We start from the raw sequence: 27,126 nt of genomic DNA on the forward strand, positions 1-27,126 counted from the left end.
AGAAAGGAGACAAAGAAAGTCTAGTGCTGGTTAATGCACTTTTCAAATACCACTTAGAACACTGTTTTCCCAAATGTAGATCAGGAGCCTCTGCATCAGGGAACGTTCTAGAAATGTTAATTCTGGGGACTCTCCTCAGGTTATCTGAGTTTTAGCTCAGGCCACGGCGTCCAGCAATCTGTATTTAAACCACCCTCTCCTCTCAGAGATTCTGGAGAACTCAAGCCTGAAGACTGACCAAAAAGGGAAGGTCTGCTTGGACCTTGTCCGTGCAGTAGGTGCTGAGTCTTGGTCACTGCTTTTCTGTGTTTTTCTGAAGTGTCCAGGTAAAACGTGCACATGTGTGTTTAAATATTCCTTCCCCAAAGCAAGCTTTCTGTTTTATGAACAAAAAAATTAAGGCTGACAAATATCATTTCCTGTATGCTAGTACTTTACAGACCTTTGATTTTGTGTGTGCTTGGAGTGGGGGTGTATGTGTGGGTGGATGGGTTAACGAATGCAGTCTCCCCCTTCGGGTATAGTATAGAGACCAAAGGACCACATTGGTTATCTTTCTCATTGCTTTTGATATTTTTTTATTACTATGACTATGATTATTATTTGACTGACCTGTGAGCCGAGAAGGGCCCATCTCTGCCACCCAGACATGCGTCTACACTCAGCTCTTACGTGGGTGCTAGGGACCCGAACTTGGGCCCTCATGCTTGCACAGCGAGTACATCACCCATCTCGGCTCTCCTCTTACTGCCAGTCTTTTATGAAGGAAGGGTTCACACCATAAACTCATTGTTGGAGATAACAAGTTGGCGTTGATACACTCAGCATCGTGAAGTATTTTCTGTCGTCTTTGCGAATACTCTGGAAGACGTAGTCATTGCTGGGATGGCCCCTCAAGGCTAACTCTCTCCACTGTGTGTTGGAGCGGTTTCTAAGACAGGGTTTCTCTCTATCCTCGGGCTTCAGACTTCTCCTCATAAATTATAGGGTTTTGTTAGTGCACTTACTTCCCTGGCCAGCTGACCGGCTTCTCTGATTGGCTTGAAACTGGCACAATAGAGTGATGGAGATAAATGAGCAGGCATAGATAATTAAAGAAGCAAAAACTGGAAGGGTAAATACATTAGAGAGCTTTTTGGTTTCTGAGTCCTCAAGAGTAACACTTAAGAAATCTCTTCATACAGGTTATTCTCTCTCTCTCTCTCTCTCTCTCTCTCTCTCTCTCTCTCTCTGTCTCTCTCTCTCTGTCTCTCTCTCTCTGTCTCTCTGTCTCTCTCTCTGTCTGTCTCTCACTCTCTCTGTCTCTCTCTCTGTCTCTCTGTCTGTCTCTCACTCTCTCTGTCTCTCTCTCTGTCTCTCTCTCTCTCTCCTCCCCACCCCCCATGGGTGTGTGTGTGTGTGTGTGTGTCTGTCTGTCTGTCTGTCTGTCTGTCGGTCGGTCGGTCGGTCGGTCGGTCTATAGGAATACGCATGTGTAGGTCAGACGATAACAGGAAAGCTTTCTCCTTCCACTCTTACGTGGGTACCAGGGATTGAACTCAGGTCATCAGACAACATTGATACTTTTCCTGCTGAGTCATCTGACTATCCCCATCCCCATTTTTTTTTTTTTAAATTAAAACTTGAATAATTTAGAGCATTTGGGTTAGCAAAACCAGAGAATCTGAGTGGACCAGCACTGTTAGCAGACAGTCTCTATTGGGTACACTTTCAATACGTGTCTTGCTAGAAGATGCCTGCTTTTCTCAAGTTCACGACTGTAGTTTGTACAAGGACTTGTAGTCAGGAAACTTGAAATTTCATCTAGGCTTCTCCAGTCTCTAACTTCGGGTGACCACTGAATTCTCTAGGCTTCAGTGTTTAGTTTTGAAGTGTTTGTTTATTTTATCTGTCATGGTTTAAGTGAGTAATCATTGTTTTATATGCACTAGAAGAGCTTTTCTTACCCACGGGGTAGAATGAGACTATGAATGGGCTGTAAACTTAGGTTTTCTTGATAGGCTTTTATTTGCCAAAACGGATTTCCTGTGTCACTTATTAATCTCTCTGAAAATCTGTCGAGAGTCTAAACGTGATGGCAGTTTGGCTGTTGGAAAGATCGTCTTTAAAGTTAGCGCGCTGGTTTCTTTGGTCTCCGCATTGTTTAATTTGGGCTCCGTTCGACAGGGACATTAATTAGAATCTGCCGGTTATTAATTAGAATCTGCCAGTTACTTTATGCTCATAAATGTGAGCTGGGGTGTTAACTGGTGTTTACATCTTAATTCCATTTTGCTGTTTTTGTTTGCTTGTTTGTTGCTAATGAAAAAAAAAATATAGCACCATTTAACGTGAGCCGTTTCCTTGCAGTGACCCATACGTGAAGCTCTCGTTGTACGTAGCTGACGAGAACAGAGAACTCGCTCTGGTTCAGACTAAGACAATTAAAAAGGTAGGTCGGCCAGCTTCTATGAAATTCATGTAAGTCCCAATTTGACATTTCGTATTTTTGCCTTGTAGCAGTTTGCGTTTTAAGGATAAGATAGCAATTTTTTTTTTTAGTATTTTCTCTGAAAATCATCCATAATCCAAAAAACTTTTTCATGTTTTATTTGAATTATCTATATAAAGTTGTTTTTTTTTTTCTCATAACACATATAACTAAGCAAATAAGTTGTTCTGGTAAACTCAATAGTTTTCATAAAAAAATATAAGCTGTAATTTAAAATTTACTTAATGAAATGGATTGTGGAGTTAGCAGGCAGAAAAGGAATGGCTTGACTTGAACTGTTACGTAAGGAAGCAAAATGCTTAGTTAACATGAAAGTAACTAGGGATGTATTAATAATAAAGATATAGGTGCATATGTATATTTCTGTTGTTGGTGTGTGTCGTACATGTTCATGTGGAGGGGAGAATAAACATGGATGTGTGAAAGTCACAGCTGAACATCAGGCGACTTCCATATTCTTTCCCTGTTTTTGAGACAGGGTCTGTTGCTAAACGCAGAACTCGCTGGCTTGGGTAGATGGACAGGGTAGCAAGCCCCGATCTGTCTCTGCATCCCTGCATGCCATTGCTCCGCCCACTGTTTACACGGGTGCTGGCACAGCAAACATGCTACTGACTGAGCCATCTCAGCCCTATATGAATAACATCTAAACCCACTCACCCCTATGTTTACATGTTTACATATATAAAATACAGAGATATTTCTTGGGGGTGGAGGCAGCTTTGTGATAGGCAGCGTGTTCTCTACCAGGAATGCTATATTTATGTTAGGGTTGTTTGTGAGTGACTATCATCCCCCCAAAACACCACACACACACACACACACACACACACACACACACACTATCTCTCTCTCTCTCTCTCTCTCTCTCTCTCTCTCTCTCTCTCTCTCTCTGTTTCCCTGAATCTGTTTGATAGTCTCATCACTTTGCAAAAATGTATCCTGATTCCATGATTGCTTTAAAATATTGCATCGTTCCTGCTGCTATGGAGACACTTCGGATCTCTGGCACAGTTGGGTCATTTTGTACAGGAAACAGTAATGCAGTGTCCTTCACCTGGCATTGAGACTAGCAGTAGAATCTGTTTGCAAACAGAAGCCAGTGTACAGATTAGTGGGAGGCTGCCTGTGAGGATGAGGCCATTGTTCCCAGTGTTAGGCGCTGGCATTTGTTCTGTTCCCAGGGAAGCTGGGGCACCTCGTTGGAACAGTCAGGGGGCCTAGTCCCCTGCTGGACTAGAGCCAGGGACACATGCCAGTGACGAGGGTATTGCAATGTCTTTCATTTGGAGTGACAGCCCTGTTTCTCCCTCCGTTCGCCAGCTGGAGGGAGTGTCTCCATTCCCGCAGCCAGCCTCCTGGTTAGTATTTGCTGTGCTGTGTTGTGCCATGTTGTGCTGTACTGTGCCGTGCTTGCGGGAGAACTAAGGCTTCCTCTACCTGGGTCCCTGCTCCATTGGCTTTGTGGTCGCCTTTTGTCCCTTGCCTGCCTGGCGACACCTCCTACTTCAGCCCCTGTACCTGTCTTTCAGGTTGGAGGGGAACATTTCACACACATACACACACACACACACACACACACACACACACACACACACACACACACACCGAATTCCATCTCAGTTCTATTCATGCCCCAAAGTGTGGTCATTTAGGCAGGGGTCTTTTGAGGAGTTGGGGTGTGGGGAAAGTGGGGATCTTGCTGTATTTTTAACCAATTCGATTGATCATGGGCAGTGTTGTTTTGCATGTGTGGTATTCCATGCTTCCTTGTTTGTTTGTTCTCTTTTTTTTTTTCTTTCCTCTGCTAAAAGGCAGACATGTTGATGAATTTTTTTTTTTTTTTGGTTTCAGAATTTTACAGGTCATCTTTACAGTTTCTGTTTCTCTGACTTTTATGCCTATACAAATGTGTGTGTGTGTGTGTGTGTGTGTGTGTGTGTGTGTCTGTCTGTCTGTGTGTGTGTGTGTGTGTGTGTGTGTGTGTGTACGTGTGTTCCTTCATAAAAAGTGCTTTATATTAGTTTGGAAAGACGTTTTGTTGGAGCTGAGCATTAAGATATCATTGCTGTGTTCTTGCAAGATGTGTATTTAAATAGATTGATAATGAATCATACATGGAGAAGATCGAAGGATATTTTTAAATTATTTTTTTTGTGAAGAAATACAGTTCCCTTTGGTTATAACCCCCCTTTCTCTCTCCGTCTCTCTCTCTCTCTCTCTCTCTCTCTCTCTCTCTCTCTCTCTCTTTCTCTCTGTCTCTCTCTCTGTGTCTCTCTCTGTCTCTCTCTGTCTTTCTGTCTCTCTGTCTCTCTCTGTCTCTCTGTCTCTGTCTGTCTCTGTCTCTCTGTCTCTCTCTCTGTCTTTCTCTGTCTCTCTCTGTCTCTCTCTCTGTCTCTCTGTCTCTGTCTCTCTCTCTGTGTCTCTCTCTATCTCTCTGTCTCTGTCTCTGTCTCTCTGTATCTCTCTGTCTTTCTCTATGTCTCTCTCTGTCTCTCTCTCTCTGTGTCTCTCTCTGTCTCTCTCTGTGTGTCTCTCTCTCTGTCTCTGTCTCTCTCTGTGTCTCTGTGTCTCTCTCTCTGTCTCTCTCTCTGTGTCTCTCTCTCTGTGTCTCTCTCTGTGTCTCTCTCTGTCTCTCTCTCTGTCTCTCTATCTCTCTCTGTCTCTCTCTGTCTCTGTGTGTGTGTGTGTGTGTGTGTGTGTGTGTGTGTGTGTGTGTGTGTGTTAAAATCCCATCAGTACTGTTCTTTATAGAATCTCCCTCAAATGTCAGCATTGATGTAAGTAGTGAGCGTTTTTCAGCCATTCCAGGTTTAGCACAGCCTTGTAGCGAGTAGAGGGGAGCCAGCGAGGTTCACTTCCTTCTTAACGGAGTAGATCATTTTTGATGTTATTTTCTGAAGGGGACTTTTGTTTTCATGACTCTTTGTCAGTAAGTCCCAGCATTTTCCCTCTGGGTAAGCGTGTTCGTGAAACTTATGGTTTCCATGGTCATGAATGGTCAGTGTCATAAATACTGTCCCTCCACATGCACTTTGGGTATATAGAATGTCTCAAGTAATTGACTGAATGCTGTCTTTGTTGCCATTCTGAAAATCGCTCTTATGAAGAAAATGCTTGTGCAAATGTGAAGAGTTGTATTGTGTTAGTGACTGTCAGTTCCAACACTGCCGAAGATCACAGCATGATCTCTCTTCCAGACGCTGAACCCAAAGTGGAATGAAGAGTTTTATTTTAGAGTAAGTTTTCCTTCTCTTTTGTAATGATTGTTACTGATCTCTAGATTGATATTGATATATCAAAATAGGCTCGCGGGAAGAAAGCTGGTTAGCATCTTAAGAGAATGTTTAAGCAGGTAGACTCTGAATGTGTCCCAAATTTCAAAAATCTGTGGAGGTCTCATTTGGAGCAGTATAGGAGAGATAAAACAGGTTGTCAAAAATAGCATGTTATTTTTTTTTTTTTTGACTCAAACTTTTCTTTAAAAATAAGATGAATTAAGTCTGGTTAATTTCAGTTGTGGGTTTGTTTAGTTTTGCAACCTTTGGAAAAAGAAATTCGAAGAAAAGGGCAAGAAGCAGTGCAATTGAAACCACTAGTTGGATGTCTATGTGAGGTGCTTTGCTTGTCCACGGTAGGAAGATGGTTGAAAAGGAAGCATTACATCTTGCCAGCGATGAGGCCAGGGGTGGTTCAGTGGTAGAGTCCTTGCCTACCAATCCGGAGAGCCTGGGTTTGATCCTCAGCACTGCCTCCCCACCAAAGACAGAAAAATTACCAGCTGTGTTCTGGTTAGAAGGGAAAGGTTGCTAATTCAGAGATCTAATGCATACAATTACTTTCAGTACCACAGCACAGGAGAACATTTCCTCGGCCTCCAGCACTCCCTATTTAGAGCAGCTGGGTATGGAAAGGGATTCTCTGAATTAGTGGAGACTGGTGTTTGCTAGCAGATATTAGGTAGGACACATTGAGCCCTCAACCATTTAATTGGAAGAGAAGGCCTTTCCTGTTTAAAAATGAAAGCTTGCGTTGACTACACACTCCTGATGTTTTATGCCTCCAAACTGCTCCTGCCTAGGTCTCCTGGTGCCGCTAGGCCCCTTGCACAAGATCCTGGCTTTTTCCTCTCAGCCGTGATAGGATATTTTGTACTGCGAACTTGGATGACTTACCCAGCGTCTGTTTTCTGTTATGTTCAGAGCTGAAATGTGATTCTGAGGCTTTAACACTCGATAGATCCCGTGATCAGCCTCTACCAGATGTGTTTTAGAAAGCTCTGTGAAGAACTGAAAACTGTTGGAGGTCGAGAAGTGTCTGTTACTGGCTCTTAGCTGACTCTCACATACACCAAGCAGCCTTCACGAAACTCCAAGTTGTTTGTACCCCTCCTGTTTGAACCACATTGTATACGTTTTAGTAGGTATAAAACGGTTTCAATGACTCTTACTTGTGGGCGTGTTTTTGTTTTTTTATTAAAGATCTTTATTTTATTCCTCCACAATTTCACATTGCACGCCTGTTGTGCACCAACTCCTACTGTAGACTATCGATGCATTCCTGATAGCGTGGGGCCCTTTGCAGAGTCGATGAACAGACAGCCATCCATTGCTTGCTCTGCTGCTAAGCTGTCTGCAGACCCAGGGCCAAGAGCTCAGATTGAGCACACGAGCCCTCTGTGCTCCAATCAAATATAATGCCATTCCATGTTCCATGAGGAAGGAGCCTAAGCCTAGCCTTAGACCCAAGTCCCGTGTCTGTCGTGACCACTCACAGCCTCTGAGAACACCAGATATTCTCAGTCTCCAGAGATGTTTTCCCCAAAGAAAGAGAATCCTTTCAGGGTAATCTTTTCTTCCCCGATTGACAGGCAGGGATCCAAATATCAGTGCATGGTGACACATCAGGGAGGGTTGGTAACTAGTCTACTGACACCTAGTCTAACTTGGCACCTGAGTCTACTGGAAGAGACATGGGTTATTTGGGAAAGAGAGAGAAGAAGCACTAGCAGCCTCAGGGGCTGTGACTTTACCCTGACCCAGGGCAAGCAAGTTCTGATTGCTCAGTATACTGACTGTAGGTTCCTGGGCAAATTGCTTCAAGCCTCTGGTTTCAATGATTTCTGGTGTTGGGTTGTTGGGAGAATTAAATGAGGCCATATAGTGTTAGTGCTTCAGGAAATTATAGTTGTAGGGAGGATATCACCATAGGTAGGTAGTAAGTAGCTGAGCATAGGACCTTGATTTACAGATCTGAAGGTGCCTCTGTAAAAGAGATGAGGAGACCTCTTAGACTGTTGAGAATCACTCTTTGAGAGACTAGGATGAAGGTTCTGTCTTTTTCTGGTATGTCTAGATATTTGGGGTAGAATACTAGCAGGTAAGCAGGTCAGCTATTGACATACCATAGAATCCAATGTGCTAGGAGTCATCCTTCATTAGTCCTGTGTCTCTTACTCCAATTCTAAAATGATACCCGTTGATTTTTGAAATACACTTTCTGTTCCTTTTAGGTAAATCCATCTAATCACAGGCTCTTATTTGAAGTATTTGACGAGAACAGATTGGTAAGTCCTTGGTTTTGAGTTTGATTTATTTCTTAAAAATTGGAATTTTTTTCTTGAGTAGTGCCTCTGGGTCACCCAGCAGTGCACATGCCCCAAGAAGACTGTTTCTGTTTCACTGTTAAAGTTCTCAATACCAACAAATATTTATGTGTTACTAGGTCATAAAATTGATTTGGTTACGTGTGTATTTTTTTTATATACTAACACTAATAAAAGTCACCTATGATGGCCTCACCCCTTACTATGCTTCCTCTAGGGAATGTGGATGAGTGTGTGCATCTGTAACGAGGCCATCAATCTTGTAAACAAGCCACACGGTCATTTCAAAACGTTCCTCAGACATATAGTACCACAGCAAATTCACCAACAACTCTATGGTGGTTGTCTCTGGGGAAACAAAAATCTAATTACAAGTTTGTTTATAATGAAAGCAAGTCTCCTTAGCAGGTGAAATCCAACGGGTACTTTCTCAAAAAAAAAAAAAAAATCCTTAGAAGGGAATTCGAAAGGGCTATCGTAAGAGCTGGGGCTGTGTCTCAGTGGTAGAGGACTTGCCTGGCATGTGCGAAGTTCCGTTCACAGTACTATAAAAACAACAAACCCATACGTGGAGGAAAACCCCACCAAAACCAAAATAAGGATCTTGCACAATGTAGTCCTGACCTCTCACACTTCCATCCAGCAAGGGCCGGCTGGTAAGTGAACCGGCAGCCTTCTTTGAAATAATGCAGGCGGTAAGTCTGAAGGAACAGGGTCTCCACACCTTGGTGCCTACCCTCCACATTGTGGAAGAAAGCCGTTTTGAAAATGAATCGGTGGTCAAACTTGAAGAGAAAGTACCTCTTTATGTTCTTCTGCCAGAGAAATTTACTGTTTAGAAAGTGTCGTATTTCCCACTGTGTGTGATCTGAAATAACATTTGCAGTTGAGTGACCTTGTCGCGGGTAAGAAACTATATTTCCAAACCCAAAGGGGGCTTCGAATGCAGAGCGATTTAAAACCTCCTGGAGCAGTTGTGTTTTAAATGTTCGTGCTAGGCCTTGCCCCAGGCTGTCTGCTGTGCGGTTACTATCCATAGAATGTCAATAACTCTGGTCGTGGCTCTGGCTTTGTTGTCTGTTAATCCGGTGAAGACAATACGTGACTGGCGTCTACTTGGAAGTTCAGGCAGTGAGCAGACTAGGTCTCACAGAGGTTATTTTTTGCCATTCAAAACCCTGAGGTTTTAGAAAACAAGTTCGGGTGTGTGTAAACACGGGATTAATCTGCCACACCCTGTGCCCTAGAGCTGTCAACAGAAAGATGCTTTTTTTAAAGGAGGTTTTTGTCACTCTTTGCCCCTGGTAATTCCCCTTCTATTTTTTTTTAAAGTCCTGCCTAAATAAATCTCTTTGTTAAGGAACCGATGTTTCTGAGTCATAGGAAAGAGCATATTGAATATGCAAAGAATATGTCCAGGTTCGTTATGAATCCGATGACAGTTTTTTGGGTCATTCAGCTTTTAGTTCTCAGGTCTAGTCTCTGGCGTGTTGCAAACAGTAAGACTCTAGGTTTGTGGCCCAACTGCGGTGATCTCGATGAGTTCTGCCTGTAAAACAGCTGCACACATTTCTTCTGTATGGTATTCAAGTTAAATCACTACAAAGCCATATCATATCTCTCTGGGTGTGAGTGTGAGTGTGTCTGTCTGTCTGTGTGGTGTCTGTGTGTGCCTGTACGTGTCTAGAGAGATTGTTTTCCCCTGCTGGGTTTCTTTTCTCTGTTAGCTGCTGTGTCTGGCAACCATATTGTGTCACACACACACACACACACACACACACACACACACACACACACACACGAAGAATGTTTATAGTAAGTAGCAGGAGCTGGACCAGGCCCACAGCTGGCTGTGCAGTAGTGTGCCCCCTGCGCCTCCACTTGGCTATTTTGTTACTTGTAGATCATGGTCTAATAATTTCCCATTAAAGGGACACTAATTCCGCGGGGTGTGTAATCGTATTTATAGTACATTTTATTACTTTGCATTCCCTCGTGGTAGGGTGGTGATATCATAACAGAAACATAGCATTTGATGCTTGAGAGGGTTCATCCTGCAACCAAGCTGTATTTTGCTCATTCTCGGGAACACGGTGGGGAGGTGGATGACATACCTCTGGGTATGCGCTTGCTGCAGTGTCTCCTGCATCAGCTAGAAAAGAGACCTGTTGCTCTTGGTCGCCGGGAAAGCAGTGCCCTATGAGCGTGGTGGGTCAGATTTACGGCCTGGTTGCGCATGGAGTGTGTTTGCTGCCTTAGTCAGCTGCCCCAGCTCCCTGCTGGGCCGCCCCTTTCTGACAGAACTGCGGCAGCTGGGAAGATGCTGTTTCAGGCTCTTGCTGTTCAGAGGGGGGGAAAACAGCAAGAGAGGGGAAACTTCACTAAGTCCAGAAGCTGGCATTGGAGGGGGAGCCGGCGGTCATGTGTCTCTGGCCATCCTACCCTCTGTCACAGAGTAGATGAGGGCTTTTTGCTCTTACCCAATCATGCCTGGAATGTTGCTTGCCACTTGGGCTATTTCTGCTATCTGTCGCTCTTGGTGCCGCAGTGCTAACGGTTTGGCAGATGGGACACTTTTTCTTGGAGTTGGTGTCTTTGGGTTCTGACTTCTGGCAGTGCTGGGCCTGTTGTTGTCGCTCGCCCGCTCCCTCCCGGCCCCCCTGGTCACCATGGCCCATCGGCTTCGGTTTCATTTTGGCTCTGGCCGCAGCAATACGGCCCCCGAGTCTGAGATTCTAGACCAGGAGAGAGAAGAGGACTTTTTCATGGCATTCCAGACGCTGCCACGGAGAAGCAGCCCGCACCCCTTCACCCAAAACGCAGGGGAAGACAGCGGCCTGCAGGAGGGCGTGGGTGCCCTCAAGCGCAGCTCATCCATGTTCATCCCGCAGCTCCTGGCTGGGGTAGACGCCCGGCCCACTCGTAGCTCCTCCATGAAGATCTCCCTGCAGCGAAAGGCCGCAGACGGTGCCACAGACAGCTGCGGGCCACAGGAGGGGCCTGACGACAGGCCCCCAAGCGCCCAGGGTGACCTCGGAGACCAGGCCGCAGCCACAAGGGTCTCTGCTCAGATCGGCTCATCGGAGCCCTCTCCGGTGGACACTCCTGGAAGCTCCCCTCCAAGGGCAGCCTGGGACCCGGGGACCCTGGTCAATGGCACTTGTGACCACCGTGGTCCGAGTCCCCGCCTGGCCGAGGATACGGAGGAGGCCACCCCAGGCCTGCGCATCCAACACAGAGCCTCAAGTGCTGATGTGCGCCAGGTACGGCTCCTGCCCTTCGGCCCGGACGGCCAGGCCGAACCCAGGCGCTGGTCCCTTCAGCATGTTCCAGACGCTTCTGGGAGCTCCGGGAAGCGCTGCTTTGTCTTTCAGCTGCAGCAGCCCCATCAAGGCACTGTGGGGCTGGGCGGTGACTTCAACTTTGGCTTCACTGGCACTAAGGGGGACAGGTTGGTGAGATATCCACGAATTCGGCTGGAGAGGAGCACATCGTACCCGACCCAGCCCCGAGCAGGCCGCGTGAGCCCTACCGAAGACCGAGGAACCCCAGAAGCATCACCTCGTAGGATGGTCCCCGAGATCCGCAGGACAAATTCAGAGAGGACCCCGCAGAGTCCAGGGTGCATGTTCAAGATCAGGCAGGATCAAAATGCGGGACAGCAGCACTTCCGAATTCTTGTGACTCGGGGACCTGAAGAAGCCCCCCAAAACCAAGAGGAGACTCCCAAGAGCCCTGGACACCCTGGGACTGGTGTTCCGGTAAGTCCATAAATGCACATGTTTGGCCCAGAAGAGACCAGGCCAGCCCAGAAAGCTTGGTTATTTTGCAGCCTGATCCTCTGCTTAAGGGAATATCCTTCCCTGTTGGGGTCAGTGGAACCCAGTGTTTTGGTAGCAGTCAATGAAGCAAGTTAGCCTTTCGGGAGGAAAAAAAACCTTTTCTGTAGGTCTTGGACATCAACAAGCTCTGTCTGTTTTGGAATCTCAAGCTTAATACACACCCTTTTTAGATTTCCTTCTGGATGAAAGGACTTTAAAAATATATTTCTTAAAACTAGTCTGCTGGGGTTGGGGATTTGGCTCAGAGGTAGAGCGCTTGCCTAGCAACCGCAAGGCCCTGGGTTTGGTCCCCAGCTCCGAAAAAAAAGAAAAAAAAAAAAAAAAAAAAAAAAAAACTAGTCTGCTATAAAATAAGTCAGCGCCTAAATGTGCTGATGTCGGAAGCGCGTTTGAAACTTTGCTTGCAAACACGGTTCTGACAACAGTCCCAGAAAGCTCAAAGGCTGTTGGGAAGGAGAGGCATTTGAGCCTCTTCGTGGAGTCTGAACTTGGTTCTTCTTAAAGACAATATTAGTTCTCGCTATGACATTTATTGTTGTTGGTTTTTGTGCCATTTGGCAGTTCTGGTTAAGAGTATGTGTCACTTCAGGAACAATAAGAGATGTGTTTTGGGAGCAGATTGGCTGTGGACAAGGTGCCACACGAAAGCTGTGGCAGGGACACATGACACAGCAGTGTAACTTAGCTCGGCCCACTTGAGTGTCTAAGCCAAGGATGCTGACACGGGATGGTGCCCTCTGTCCAGCTGTGGAAGCAGTCCTTAGAGGGCATTCTGGCCTCACTGCATGTGGGGTTTTGCTCACTCCTTTCTGTGAAATGGAGTACAGAAAGACAGCTGCTGACTGCCAAGCCAGGGGTCACTTCCAGCCCACACAGTATCAGTCAGTCAGGTTGCCCTGTGCTAGCTTCCACTTCAGTGTTCTCTCTAAGAACAAGCCTCCAGTTTCTAAATGGTCTCCCCCCTCAGACCTTCTTGTGTTTGGTAGTTTCAAAGTATGGTCGGGAGATGCCTGTGGACCTTAGCGTTCAGGTTTCGGTGTGATTTTGTCTTTTTAAGGTAGGTGGCTGAGTCGGTATCCTAGAATACTGTGGCCCTTTATTGATTGGTGCTTGGGAGTGTTTCTGGTGATTCAGGTAAACTTTATCACTCCACCCCATCACTGAGAATCCACCCATGTGTAGGAATAAACAGATATGAAAGGCAAGTGGGTCCTTTTTCTTCTTCATGTCCATGAAGTCTTGAACCTGTTCTTGGTCCAAACCCATTCAGTTTCCTCCACTTCGATACAAATTTCAATGTGATTTGACAGTGTAGTCTGTTAAACCTACCCCAGGAAATCACTGTCAGTTTCAGGTTTCATCAGTGCAATCCCACGTTCAGCCAGCGACAGCCCCTAGTGAGGACTTCCTCAGGTTGAAAACAGAACTCACTGTGGTGTTTAGGTGTTGAGGACAGATGCAGTTACAATGACCAAACGCTCAGTCTAGAATCTCTAATCAAATTTTAAAAAGAGAGAATATCCTAAAACCACACAGATCTTAAGAATGTAACTCGCAAGGAAGGACTATGTAAATCATTGATTCTCAACCTGTGGGTCCTGCCCCCCTTTGAGGAAGCAGTCACATATCAGATATTTACACTATGATTAATAAAAAAGGTCGCAAAATTACAGTTACACAGTGGCAGTGAAAGTAGTTTTGTGGTTGGGGTCACCACATTGTGAGGAGCCGTATTAAAGGGTCCTAGCTTTAGGGAGGTTGAGAACCACTGGTGTAGAGGAAAGCACTTTCTGGAGCGGAACAATGACCTTGCCTTGGAGGCAAAGTGCTACCTAGAGAACATGTTTCTGTAGACATGTACTTTGGACTCGTAAATAATTACCACATGGTTGGCAAACTGATGGTTTTCTTTTAAGCAAAAGCCTTTCCCCAAAAATAAAACCAAACAAACAAAAGCAAGAAAGCAAAACAGGAAGGAAGGAAGGAAGGAAGGAAGGAAGGAAGGAAGGAGGGAGGGAGGGAGGGAGGGAGGGAGGGAGGGAGGGAGGGAGGGAAGGAAGGAAGGAAGGAAGGAAGGAAGGAAGGAAGGAAGGAAGGAGAGAGAGATAGCAGACCTGACCATGTAATGGGACGATCTCTGTTCCAGCTTTTGTGTGTGTGTCACAGAGACCAACGGTGTTAGGCTTGGCCAGCAGCTGCCTGGACCTTCAAGATAAATATCTTGAAGGAAAACATTCACTCAGGCGTCTACTGTCTAGCGGCCACTCCTCTCTCAGTGGTTCGGTTATCTGCTGCTTTAGTCTAAGGACAGTTCTTCATTATTTTAAGTGAAAAATTAAGTGCAGTTGATTACTCAGTCTGGGTGTAAGTGATGTAGAAAATCTTTCAATTTGGAATTCCTTTTGCACAGTGTGTTCAAACGTGCCCCCCAAACGTTCTAAATAAATCTAAAATGTTAGCCAGCTAGATTCTTAGTAGAAAATACAGGGGAAATCTGCGTGAGAGTAGACTCCCCAAGGTCAAACGTCATCCATAAAGCAAATCTGTTCTTAAAGGCAACAGCTATAGACAAGTAAATATCTCCAGGGTCTTAGAATTCATCCTCTCCGTCTGTGGTGTTCTTAGATGTCTCTTAATGAATTAGTTGCCGTCTTAGATTAGGTTTTTTGATATAAGCCTCCCGGCTATATTTGAGTTATCCTAAGACGGTTGGGCTGTCTTTACTCACACTCAAACGCCCTTTACACAGATAACTGTCAAGCTCTTCACTTTCCTAACCTAAGGAGCCAGCTTCCCAGTCCCATTGATACTAGTAAGTGTTCAAGGGTTTCCATCTGTGCTATAACCCTAGTTACTTAGAAAGGCTGGGGAGTTTCTTGATTTCTTGCTGACACAAGGCTTTGTAAGTAAACAGGGAGGAGGGCCCAGGAGCAAAAGCTGTAATTCCCACAAGGTAGCAGAAGGGAGGGAGGGCCTTACCGTCCCCTGCCTGCCCTCTGAACTTCACCACAGTCTTCAGTAGCACAATGGTCCTTTGTGGATACAGGGGAATTTCACTGGACAACAAAGGAATTTGCAAAGTTTTATCTGGAGAGAGTTTCAGTTCAGCAAAGGGGCTTTTTACAGAAGAAGAAATGTTAATGTTTTTAAACTATAAAAATAGTTTTTGCAATTTTTTTAAACTACAAAAAATACTTTAATCAAATTTTAGCCGTCAGTCTATTTGAAAAAAAATTATGTTGTATTCTTTTAATTGACTTGTGGATTTGGCTTTGCTTTGCTTTTAACAGATTTTATAAGTTTTTGTTTTGTCCCTCTCTTCGTGAGGTCAGGCATGAGAGTAACCCAGGGTTATATGACTCACTTTCAGCAATGTCTTGAAAGTTGTATATGCAGCACACGGGGCTGACACTGGCTGGGGTTTGTCCTCCAAGTCAGCTCGCACTTGGACTAACAGCTTGTGGTTTGGCACCTCACAATTAAGATTATTATTATCATTATCATCATAGTTATTATTGTTATCATTACTTTACCTCAGAATATGTGACGTGAGGGCATAGCCGTCTTCACCGGGCTTTGCCAACCAACCTGTGTGTAGAGCGCCGTTAATCTACTGTTTCAGATGGAAGGGGTAAGATGGCGTCACATCGATAACATTGCCATTACTTACATTCTGAAGCACTTTATGTGTATATGACTATACACACACACATACACACAGCATACATGCTAAGCCTGATGGTGGTTTTAATGTTTCTTGTAATACAACGTTCTTGCTGAAAATTTGAGTGAATTGCCCTACAGCTTTGCTGCACCGTTCTCCTGGAGGTGGGAGGCAGCCAGAGCCCTCAGCAGGCTCTGCCTCCTTCTTCAGCTCCATCATCAGTGAACAAGTCCAGCATGCCCCATGCTCCCGCGAAGCTGTAATCCCATTGCTAGGATTACGTCTACGTGGGAACCAAGTGGTTACCTGTTGAGCAGTCAGCTCCTGATGCACAGGACAGCATATGTTGATGTCCTATGAGGAATTGTTGACTTCCGCCATCAAGTCTTCCCTAACCTCTTGTGTCCCACATGGCCCTGTAATGCGTTCTTAAAAAGAATTGAGTGAAGGGCCTTTGATTCTATTTAGTGGGGGCTGTCTTGCTTGTTCGTAGTCTTGCGAACATTTTGGCAGTTTGTTGGCTTGCGTTGACCTTAATGTTCTGCTCTGATGGATTTCCATGGTGACACTCATGCTTTGCAGAGACTGAGGGATCTGTGTGATATTCCCCCCCATATGACTTTAAAGTGAAGGAGCTGCTGGTAATGCACCTCAGTAGATCCTGCCTAACAGTGGTCATGATCTGGTGGTGCAGTGGCTCTGCTCTGGTAAACCTCAAGGTAGACTTCCCTGGTCTCTAAAGTCAATCGCCTATCTCATGATACATACTGATAAATGTACTGTCCTCATAGGGGTTCATGACCCAAAAGACGTTTATTCATTGAGAATTTATCTTAAAAGGCTGGGTGTGGTGGTGCAAGCCTTTAATCTCAGCACTCGGGAGGCAGAGGCAGAGGCAGAGGCAGAGGCAGAGGCAGAGGCAGAGGCAGAGGCAGAGGCAGGGAGGCAGGGAGGCAGGGGCAGAGAGGCAGGGAGGCAGGGAGGCAGGGGCAAGGGCAGGGGCAGAGGCAGAGGCAGAGGCAGAGGCAGAGGCAGAGGCAATCTGTGAGTTTAAAGCCAACCTGATCTACAGAGGGAGTTCCAGGACAACCAGGGTTACACAGAGAAATCCTGTCTCAGAAAACCAAACCAAACCAAACAAACAAAAACAGATTTATCTTTGAGTCCTGTTTGGTTGGATAATTTTATGTGGCCAACACTAGTCTGAATAACCCCGCTACTTGTGCATACTGAAGCCACCAGCTAGGTTCTTTTAATTGCACCCATTAAATCCATGTTCTTGCCAGAAGGGCTTAACTAAAAAATCTCTAACCATCCATTTGCCTTTACTTATTTATTTTTTAAAACCGAAACTGTCCACTTACTAAGTAGCTTCTTATTTATTTATTTATTTATTTATTTATTATATATAAATACACTGTAGCTGTATTCGGGCACAGGAGAAGAGGGTATCAGATCTCATTTACAGATGGTCTTGAGCCACCATGTGGTTGCTGGGATTTGAACTCGGGACCTCTGGAAGAGCAGTCAGTGCTCTTAACCACCAAGCCATCTCTCCAGCCCTCCACTTGCCTTTAAACTCCTAGTTGTGCCCCATGAGACGGCTGTGATAATAGCAGAAGATGGAGCCCCCCTATTTTAGGTGCTGAGAGTGTTGACTGGGCACAGGGAGGATCTGAACTTCTTCGGTAAATGTCAGTAGACTGGCAGTCCCAACCTGGAACTGGCCAGTGGTTGGTCAGACATTTATTACCCTGTCACAGTCTTCCTGTTTCTTTCTTTCTTTTTCTTTTTTTTTTTTTTTTTTTTGGTTCTTTTTTTCGGAGCTGGGGACCGAACCCAGGGCCTTGCGCTTCCTAGGCAAGCGCTCTATCACTGAGCTAAATCCCCAGCCCCAGTCTTCCTGTTTCTTTAATTCACACGAGAGGTGTAGAAGTCTACCAGCTGCCTGGAACAGACAGCCAGAGGAAAGAAGTCGCCCACAGTGCACACCCCTCTTGAGGCATAAAAGGATGGAGCCCTGAAGGACAATGGTGATGGTGGGCTTCTTGGTTAGGGAGATTGCTGAAAGCCTGTAACAGACACTTCTCTCTCAGGTCTGTTGTGTATGCACAATGCTGTCATGGAGTTTTCTTCCTAATTCACCTGATGGCTTACTTTTACTTGTTTGAGCCAGCTGAGACAGAGAGGGTTTGCTTCTGTGCCCAATGTGAGTGGGCAAGTAATTCCCATGTCCTGGTCAGTTTGTTTGAGGTTGTGCTTTGAATCCAAGTGTCTGTTAGCAGTGCCATGTTTGAACAGGAAGTTAATTTAGAGGATAGAGGGTGGAGTAGATTGAATAAGATGCCTGTTTCTTATAGATAGGGATCATTCAAGAACTGTAGCCAGTTCTGATACTTATGAGTCAAATGTTCCTATCTCTCAGCCAAGGGAACCAAAGTATGTGTTAAGTTGGAGGATCCCTGATTTCATTGATTTGATGATCCTGGTTAAACTTTAAAATTGAGTTACTTTGTATCTCTAAGGCTGGACATGTAGTTTAGGATGTGGGAGGTCCCATGTTCCTCCTCAACAAAAATTGTGTGTGTGTGTGTGTTTGTGTGTTTGTGTGTGTGTGTTTGTGTGTGTGTGTTTGTGTGTGTGTGTTTGTGTGTGTGTGTTTGTGTGTGTGTGTTTGTGTGTGTGTATGTTTTTGTGTGTGTGTGTGTGTGTGTGTGTGTGTTTGTGTGTGTGTAAATGAAGTACTTTGTATCGGTTCTGTAAGCATCAATACAGCTGTCCTCACTTTTCTAGACTAGCCAATGTTTATGTATCAGTAAAGTGGATGAAATTCTACCAGGTAGCAAAAGAATAAACATTTTTTTCCAGGAAAATGTGGATTTCAGAAGTCCTAAAGTTTACACTGCCAGTGTTTCAATCTGACTAGAAATCCAGCAGGAGTCCAGCAACGTTCACTTCTCTGTAATAACAGGGCACCTGTGTGAACCAGCCTTCCTTTCTTAAGGGCTTTCGTTGTGCAGGGTTAGAGAAGTGGAGAGACACTCGATGCACTGTTCCAGGAAGAAGGTAGTGCTCTTTCATTCTAGAGATTTAAGAAACCATACCTAATGACCCGTGCACAGTGTGTTTGCCTTGACTACCCATTTTTTAAAGCTTCATGATCTCACGTTTGGAGTTTTCCCCCAGGGGCAATATATGAACCTCTGAGAGAGGAAGAAAAATGCTTTGGTCCAAACTTTTATAATTAAGGTGGGTAGATATTTAAAGTATTCAGAAATAGTTGAAATATGTATATTAAAACTCTAGCCTCCTCCCCACCGAAACCCAAAAATTCTAGAACTTTTTCAGATGCAGTGTTTCAGACTGGATGTTATATCACAGAACTAAGATACTTCTTAATTAACTTCCTTCTGGAACTAATCCCAGGTGAATGGTAAACTAGCAGCAGGCCCTCTGGACTTCTTTATCAACTAAAATGGCTTCATGGCCTCAGATGGCCTTATTCCTGATCTTACATCCCTTTAAAGAGGCCGTAGAGGGCATGTGGCCTCAACCATCGTGATTTAGTGAACAGTTTAGATGACTTAACCTCACCGTCGTAAAATCACGTTGCTTGACAGTTGGAGAATTTGAAGTTGGAAATAATACACTGCAGTTGCTGATGGCATCATTCATGGATATGGTTTTCAAAGATTTAGTTGCTTTTAAATTCTAAGGTTGAAGGTCTGTGGCTTGACCTGTTGGAGTTGGTGGAAATGCAGTTCCAATCTAAGCAGAGGCCTTTATGAAGACGGGCTTGTCTTCTGCATTGTTCTAAGGTGATGGGGCTGAAGTAGTGTGATAGCATGCTAAGGAGGCCCCTACGCTGAGCCACACCCTCACCCTTGACTCTACGCTTTCTGAGTGTTACTGTGACTTTCCGTAGTTACACAGAAAGGGTCGGTGGAAAGACTTGTTGGGAGTGTTCTGTGCTGTCACCGTCATAACTGGGTTCCTGTCTGGGACCCTGTGGAAATGAAGTCTCTTCATTTTCTCCTTCCCTATATCTAGCTCGTTGAACTTTGGAGATCTTCATTTCTGCTTCCACATATGTGGAGTGGGTCATTTGGTAGGGTGTGCATGTGTGTGTTCATATGTGTGTGTGTGTGTGTGTGTGTGTGTGTGTGTGTGTGCATCATATGTGTGTGCATGTGTGCGTGCATGTGTGTTTATGGCAGTTACCTCTCATCCTGTCCTCCGAGTCCCTCTACCTGCCCCACCCTGCCCTACCCCCCAACCCCCACCCCCAGCCTCATCCACTCCTCCTCTCATTCTCTTGAGAAAAGGGCCAGCCTTAGTGCGTATCAACCGGCCACAGCCTATCAAGTTGCAGTAGGACTAGGCACCTCCTCTTCTATTAAGGCTGGACAAGGCAACCCAGTAGGAGGAAAGAGGCCCAAAGACAGGCAGCAGAGTCAGAGACAGGCCCCGCTCCCACTGTTAGAAGTTCCACATGAAGACCAGTCTGCATAACTGTTACATATGTATGGAGGGCTTAGGCTGCTGGTTGGCAGTTCAGTCTCTGTGAGCTCCTGTGGGCTCAGGTTGGTTGATTCTCTGGGTTTTCTTGTGGCGTGCTTGACCCCTCTGGCCTTTTGTTTTAAAAAAATAAATAAATAAAAAAGAGGAAGAAGAAATGTGTATTTTAAAATCAAGTCTCCCAAAGCCTTATTACAGTCAGATGAACACACCTGTTACCCAAGGTAGCCAATCACAAAAATGTAACTGAGACAGTTCCCTTCCTAAGAGTTTAAAAAGACTTTTGTCTGGGAAGACCACTGGAATCTAGCTTCCTGTCTCCTGGCAGATACAGTCTGTGCTATTTTAAACTCCATACTTGGAGTTCAGAGAGCATAGGGCTATCTTTATCCCTGGTGAATGGTGTATTATCCCTGTGAAAGCAGGAGCTGCACACTGATGAGAGAGATGCTGAGGTAACATGAGGGGTAGTCCTGGCTCATAATGGCTTTATACTCTCAGAGAGTGTCTGACGTAATACAGGAACACTGAGAAAAACTAGATGCCACATTGACCTGGTAGATACTGACCCTGTGACTGTGTTGCCACAGGGGTCATTTAAATGTCTTTCTGACTCTTCCGAACTCAGAAGGAGGTGTCACTGGTGGACAGCTTCCTCTGAGATTAAGATATCATGCAGGGAAGCTCCTTAAACAGGAAGGTAAACAAAATAGCTTTAGGAAGTCCCCCAAATTGACAAGATTCACTTTCACTAGGCCCCTCCCTCCCCACGTAAGCAGTAAAGACTGAAGAGAATTGCTCTCAGACAAGACAAGCAGCAAAGAATACTCAGACCAGACCACCTGTCCGGAAGAGGTTTAGACCAATGGAGTCATTTAGAAAAGACACTCTTCCACCTGTTGAGCCACCTGCAGGCTGTGCAGTGGGCTCCAGACTCCTAGCTTTTATGAGCTGTCGACAACCCATGTTGGAGTGGGCTTTGGTGGTATAACTGTCTGAGCCATTTCTGCTGCAGTAAAACCCATTGGCTTACCAAGTTGGATTTTGTTGGTATCCATGCTTTGGTCTGTCTTGGGTTCCCTCTCAAAGGTGAGTAGCTATATATGTAGGGTCTCTCCTGGAAGTTTTGTCACGCAACCACAAGGCAACATGTGAAAAAGGTACCTGCAAAGAAGTCATGATTTCATCATGAGGATGAGAGTCCATAGTTGCTTAAGTTACAAAAATACCTGAATCTGGGGTGAGGGAGTTAAGGTTTGTAGTCCTTCTTTGGCCAGGTACTAATTGGGAAATTTAAAAAAGAGATTTCACTGAATACATGTGCATGTATTTTTACATCAATGATAGAAAATCCCTTGTTACGCTTTTCCCACTTGCCATTGAGGACTGAAGGGTTAGGCTGCCAGGAGGAGCCCAGACAGTGATGTCCACACAGTTCTGCATCTGGTGTCTGTGTCCTGGTGATAGAGAAGAAAAGTCCTGGATGGTTCTAAGTGCTGGTGTCTGTTTGAGTGCCTTTGTTTTGTTGGAGTATTTCAGATGGCGTGGGGGAAGGCGTGATGGCGGATGGTGGAAGGGGGGGTGGGGTGACGCTGTCTTGACTCTTACAACCATAGTATTTATTTAAACCTTTTCTAAAACCTCTTCTTCTGGCAGATAAGACTTTTTGTCTGCTGGAGCAAATAGGTAGAAAAAGGGCCCTCCTAAGACCCATAAGATGGCTCACTGAACGTGTTTGTAGATCAGGTGGAAAAGCACTCATTAAGGTAGTCATCAACTCAGAAACTCTTCTTTCAAGTGAGGCACCATCCCAGATGGTGGGACTGCAGCAGGGAGCAAAACCAACCCAGCCTGCCCTCGGGCCACCCCATTCTGCTAGCAAGGATAGGGGTGAGCATCAACGAGGGCAAGGCTCAGCGTAGGAGATGATGGCGAGAGTCACAGAGACAGAACCAGGACAGGGCTTACGTGAGGCAGCCTTGGGAGATGCAGAGCACATCAAGTCCATAGCCAGGAGGAGATACTTCAGAGGGACAAGTGTGTGCAAAGGACTTAAAGGCCGAGTACACTTAACAAATAAAGGGTATGACAAGGAGGGGCACATGGCGGTGCTAGGTACACAAGGACGGCTCCTAGCATCGTTCCTGATGCTGTGATAAAAGACTCTAGCAGAAAGCAGTCCAGGGCAGGAAGGTTTCATGTGACCCACAATTCCAGTTTACAGTCCATCCCTGCAGGGGAGTCATGGTGGTGGGAACGGAAAGCAGCCAGTCCCATCACATTGGCAGGCAAGAGCAGAGGGCAATGAATGCATGCACGCTTAACACCCAGCTCACCAGTTCCTGTCTTAGACAACTCAGGGCCCAAAGGGCGAGCTGTGTCTTCCCAGGTCAGTCAAGACAAACCTACATAAATGTGTCCACCGGCCAACTTAATCTAGACAGTCTCATTGAGACTCTTACAAGTCTAGATTATGTCAAGTCACCAATTAAAGGTAACCTCCATAGAAAGTGTACGGAGCCCATCAGGCAGCAACATCATGGGGTGCACAGAACATATGGAGATACAAGGCTATAGAAGGAAGGGCTGTAGTGGTGGCCACTGTATTAAGAGTGTGCTAGGCAATAGGAGCTGAGAGCCAAGTGGGGACACTATTGTAAGCTCATATTCCCTTCCAGGATGGAAGGCCGTGGCCCCTGACTTACATTTATGTCGCCAACCCTTCCCTCATCCCCAATTACTCCCCAGAGTACCAGGGATGATCATCAGTTCTCTGAGGAGGTCACCTCACCTCAGCATTTAGCCTGCCATTTTCGTTTTGCAGTGCTTGGGAAAACGGGGGGGGGGGGGGGGGGGCATTTATGCTCCTCCAGGGAGTGTTATTTCAAGATGTTCTCTGCCGCCTGTGTCAGGCCAGGCACACTGGAGAGCCAGCTTCTGATTTGCAGACTGCATTTATCATGGGGCATATTGTCCATTGATGAATAATGTGTGGGCTACAAAGCAGATCTGTAGCTTTTAAAATAGCTCATTTATCCTGCAGGCTTCACCCTACCCCACCCCCACCCCCAGTGCGAGCCAGGCTCTTCAGAAGCATCTTCTGGGAGCAGGGTTTGGAAGGTTTCCTTCAGGCTGTGGGTCATCAGTGTATCTTCTGGCCCGTCATGCGTTTCCCTGATCAGCTGGGTGCTTGAGGGTGGGCACACAGACACAGTGTGAGTCTATTGGCAAAGATGTCGATGGGAGCGGGGGAGTTGGGGAGGGGGCTGGCATGCCTGCTAAGGAAATAGTTGCTCCTTTGAGCTACTGAAAATATTTCTCACCATGCGGATTTACACCAAAAGGAGAGAATAGACATCATGATTTCTATGGACGTCTCGTGGGTATCATAAAGTAACCAAGCCCAGCTGATCCTCGTGGCTGCGACTGAAGAACCAGGCCTGCGTAGAGGTTCTGTGTGGGAGAAGATGATGTGTCTTGAGGAGAGGAGGAGCCTCCCACTAGGTGTAATGGGGCTTGGGGATTTTCCTCCAGTGGTCCTGGGCATGATGGGGTGTGGAGGTGGAGTGAAATGTAGTCTCCTCTCTGATGCCACCCCCCACCCCTCGTCTGTGTGTCAAGGATCTCCGGTCACACAAACCTCCCTGGGGGTTGTTTTCCCTTTGCACAGGGTTCTTGTTTTGCCTGGTGTGTTGCAATCTGCAGGCAGTGGCCAGGTGACATCTGTTGGAATGCTGATGTGTGCTGCCAAGCAAAACAGATGCAGGAAGATTTGCCAAAACGGGGACGAAGGGACAGAGTGGGCAGTAGAGCGTATTGGGGGCAGACGACAATAATGGGCTTATTTATAGACTAGAGGTCTAGCTTAATGCCACCTTGCTTTAAAATCCACAGGAAAGCTTCCTAAGTTCCTGCTGGTGTCTCCGAGCATACGGAGTAGTTACTTCGTTTCCCACCCTGCATCCAAGATGGCGTTTAAATGGTTCAGCCCAGAAGAAGTGATCACATAGCAACATGTTGTTTTCTGTAAACCACTGGCCACCAGATTTTTTTTTTTAATCTGTGTTTTTGTTATTTTTGAAACAGGGTAGAATTAAAACCAGACTAGCCTGGAATTTGATCCACAGTTGACACTGGCCTTGAACTCTCAGCCTTCTTGCCACTGCCTCTAAGTACTGGCCTCACTTCCTGTTCACTCTGTCCATCATGCCTTGCTACATATTTTTTTATGTTAGTATATTGATACGTGTGCCCAGTTGCTGGTTCCACTCCCAGTGGGCTAAGATCTGCTCCATATACTGCCGACTGACTTTATAGTCTCATTGATGATGATTACCCAGTTAAAAAAAAAACATACTTGTGGCCAGAAGTGGGCTTGTTGGCCATCAAGGAGTAGAGGGGTCCAATGGTTACTTTTCTTCTCCATTTAACAATACCAGACAAGAAGCAACTGAAGAGAAGGGTTAACTTTGATACCAGCACATCAGAAAGGAGTTGGGGACTGCTGGCCACATTTCATGCATAGTCAGGAACCAGAGTGTGAACAGGAATTGAGGTCAGGTTTTGCAGCCCAGAAGTTTGCCCCTGCTGACCCTCTTCCTCCGTCTAGCAAGGCTCTACCTCCCAAAGGTTATACAACCCCCCAAAACAGCATCACCAAAGGCCAAGTGTCCAAACATGGGAGCCCAAGAGAGACTTTTCCTATTCTAACCACAGCAGAGTTAGCGCCTGGGGGCTCACACAGGCGATTCTGAGGCACAGTCAGGGCAGAGAGCAACTAGGTGAGCTGATGCAGCTGACAAGCTGCCTGTTTGATTAGTAATAGCCATGGATGTGACATGCTACCTCTTACCTGCCTTCATCACTCTCGAGCCTTCATGGTATGTGGTGCCTCTTGCTGGGCATAGGGATGTGCTCCACAAAAGAAATTCAGGACACCTATGGGACACCTGTGCATTAAGGCAACAGGGTGTCTGGTGAGGAGTTTCAAAGTCTGCATAATAGAGCTTATCTCCTGGAGTAGCGCAGAAGTAAAGGAATTAATTTTTCTTATCAGTTTCCAACAGTAAGAAGGAAATGGAAGTGGGTTCTACCTCTAGCCAGGGACAGGCCATTCTGTCCTGCTAGAGCCTGTGTACAGGTACCTTTTCTTCCAGTAGCTGCGTTATCTCTCACACTGCAAATATTAGCTGAGCACATTTTTGTGGCTTTCACAATGCCACTTCTTAAAAGAGAAGGGAGGTTGTCAGATTTTTGTCATTTCTGACCGAGCTGGGAAGTGGTTTCTTATCAGAAGCAGAATCTGAAAGGGGGAAGAGACCAAGCTCCTCGGGTCGCTCTTTTGAACAAGATAGTGTAGTCCCTTGTCCAAGTGTACATCTACAGGTCCCACCAAAGTTTGGATCTCAGGGGACTTGATGGTGCCCAAACCACCCTCTTCCTGCTGGGCTCTCTGTAATCTCCACTGAGGGAACCACACAGGGACAGCTCAGCTTTCAGATTGCCCCATAGTCTCATGCTTACGTAGCTCTCTGTGATGCCGTCCTAAGTAGACAGTGTCAGGCAGGTCCCAGGTTTGTTACTCCAGGTGACCTTTGTGACATTTAATCTGGTCATTCTTAAGGTTGCTGAGCCTATCTGTTAGCAAAGCCGGGACAAGAGAGATGGCTCAGTTGGTAAAATGCTTATCTGCAAAAAAAAAAAAAAAAAAGAAACTCCAACTTGATTCTTAATTCCCATGTAAAAAAGCTGGACATGAGGAAAACAACAGACCCCATCAGTGCCCAGCCAGTGAGCCTAATCTGTTCAGAAAGCTTAGGCCAACAAGAGATGCACCTGAAGGACCCCTGAGATTGAACTCTGACCTCTCTGCACACAGACTCCAATGCACATATGAGCTTTACACACACGTCTTCGTGTATGGGCACATGCACACACAGGCATGCACGTGCACACACACACAGAGAGAGAGAGAGAGAGAGAGAGAGAGAGAGAGAGAGAGAGAGAGAGAGAGAGAGAGAGAGAAATGCTGGTGGGGCTAATAAGATAGGTATACACTGGGTTGGGGATTTAGCTCAGTGGTAGAGCGCTTGCCTAGGAAGCACAAGGCCCTGGGTTCGGTCCCCAGCTCCAAAAAAAAAAAAAAAAAAGATAGGTATACACTTAGTGCTATTTTGACTTCCTCAGAGCCCTGGTTTCAGAGACTTTGGAGCACATCGTCAGTTCTCTGCTGAGCCAGGGCTACTTGTGCATCTCTCAGAGCGGTGGCCTTGTGTGATTTGCTGCTTCTCATTCGCCGAGGATGTAGAAGGCAGCTCCCCAAGCTTCAGATCGCAATTGTTCATCGGAGCGAGATCATAAAGGCCAGGAGGCAGGGTGCAATAGTTTTGAATAAAGTGCGTGCTGCCGTCTTCTGCCTTTCTTCGTGTCTCTTTTCTAGTTCTTCCCTCTTTGTCTTCATCAAGCATCTCTAGACTCGGATTTTTAGAAGGGTAGAGGCACAAATTCAGGAGGCTCCTTTGACCCCATTTATCTCAAGCCATGGTGACTGCCCTTATTAATGCTTAATAACCATGAATAAATATTAACTTTTTGTTATTGCTCCCTCTGAAAGAGAAGACAAGAATTCCTCACAGATGTTTAAGGATTGAATTTGCAGCAAATCTCTCTGCTGAGGCGTTATCAACAAAGGGGTCTTTAATTTATATTTTTTGGTAAGGCAGGTCATCCTTTCAGAATTAATGACTTTTCTCCTCTAATGGAGGAGTCCCGGGGATCAATAAAAAAAATTTATTTTAATTTTATGTCTCACTTTTATTTTTATAACTTTAGTTTACAGGTCTTTGGAGAGAGGCCGAGGCTTATTTGTTTTTATAAAGGGCCACACAGTAAGATTGCTTTTGGGTAATGGCTGCCTTTCCTTTCATTGTATTTCTTAAAAACTGTTCTCTCTCGTCTTCATCAAGCCCAATTTTAAGTCACTCTTTCAGAAGTATGCCTGGAAAAA

At 45.6% G+C, this 27,126-nt stretch overlaps 1 protein-coding gene and 1 long non-coding RNA gene across 36 annotated transcripts in view; one reads left to right on the forward strand and one right to left on the reverse strand.

The window, feature by feature from the left end:
- The window catches only part of Nedd4l (NEDD4 like E3 ubiquitin protein ligase), a 332,826-nt gene that overhangs the window by 181,542 nt on the left and 124,158 nt on the right, over positions 1-27,126 (forward strand). For 25 of the 35 annotated variants that reach the window (XM_087592381.1, XM_087592408.1, XM_087592380.1 and 22 more), the window contains 3 exon segments: positions 2,350-2,431; positions 5,692-5,730; positions 8,004-8,057. In XM_087592381.1, coding sequence (XP_087448507.1) covers positions 2,350-2,431; positions 5,692-5,730; positions 8,004-8,057 — 175 coding nt within the window. 35 annotated transcript variants of the gene reach the window in all.
- LOC134482949 (uncharacterized) lies at positions 17,435-25,626 on the reverse strand. The gene is made up of 3 exons (XR_015642613.1): positions 24,973-25,626; positions 21,154-21,284; positions 17,435-20,233 (listed from the first exon to the last, which is right to left on the reverse strand). It is a non-coding gene; the product is annotated as an uncharacterized LOC134482949 (long non-coding RNA).

The sequence above is a fragment of the Rattus norvegicus genome, chromosome 18 (assembly GCF_021556685.1).
Source record: "Rattus norvegicus strain SHRSP/BbbUtx chromosome 18, alternate assembly SHRSP_T2T, whole genome shotgun sequence".
Classification (NCBI taxonomy): Eukaryota; Metazoa; Chordata; class Mammalia; order Rodentia; family Muridae; genus Rattus; species Rattus norvegicus.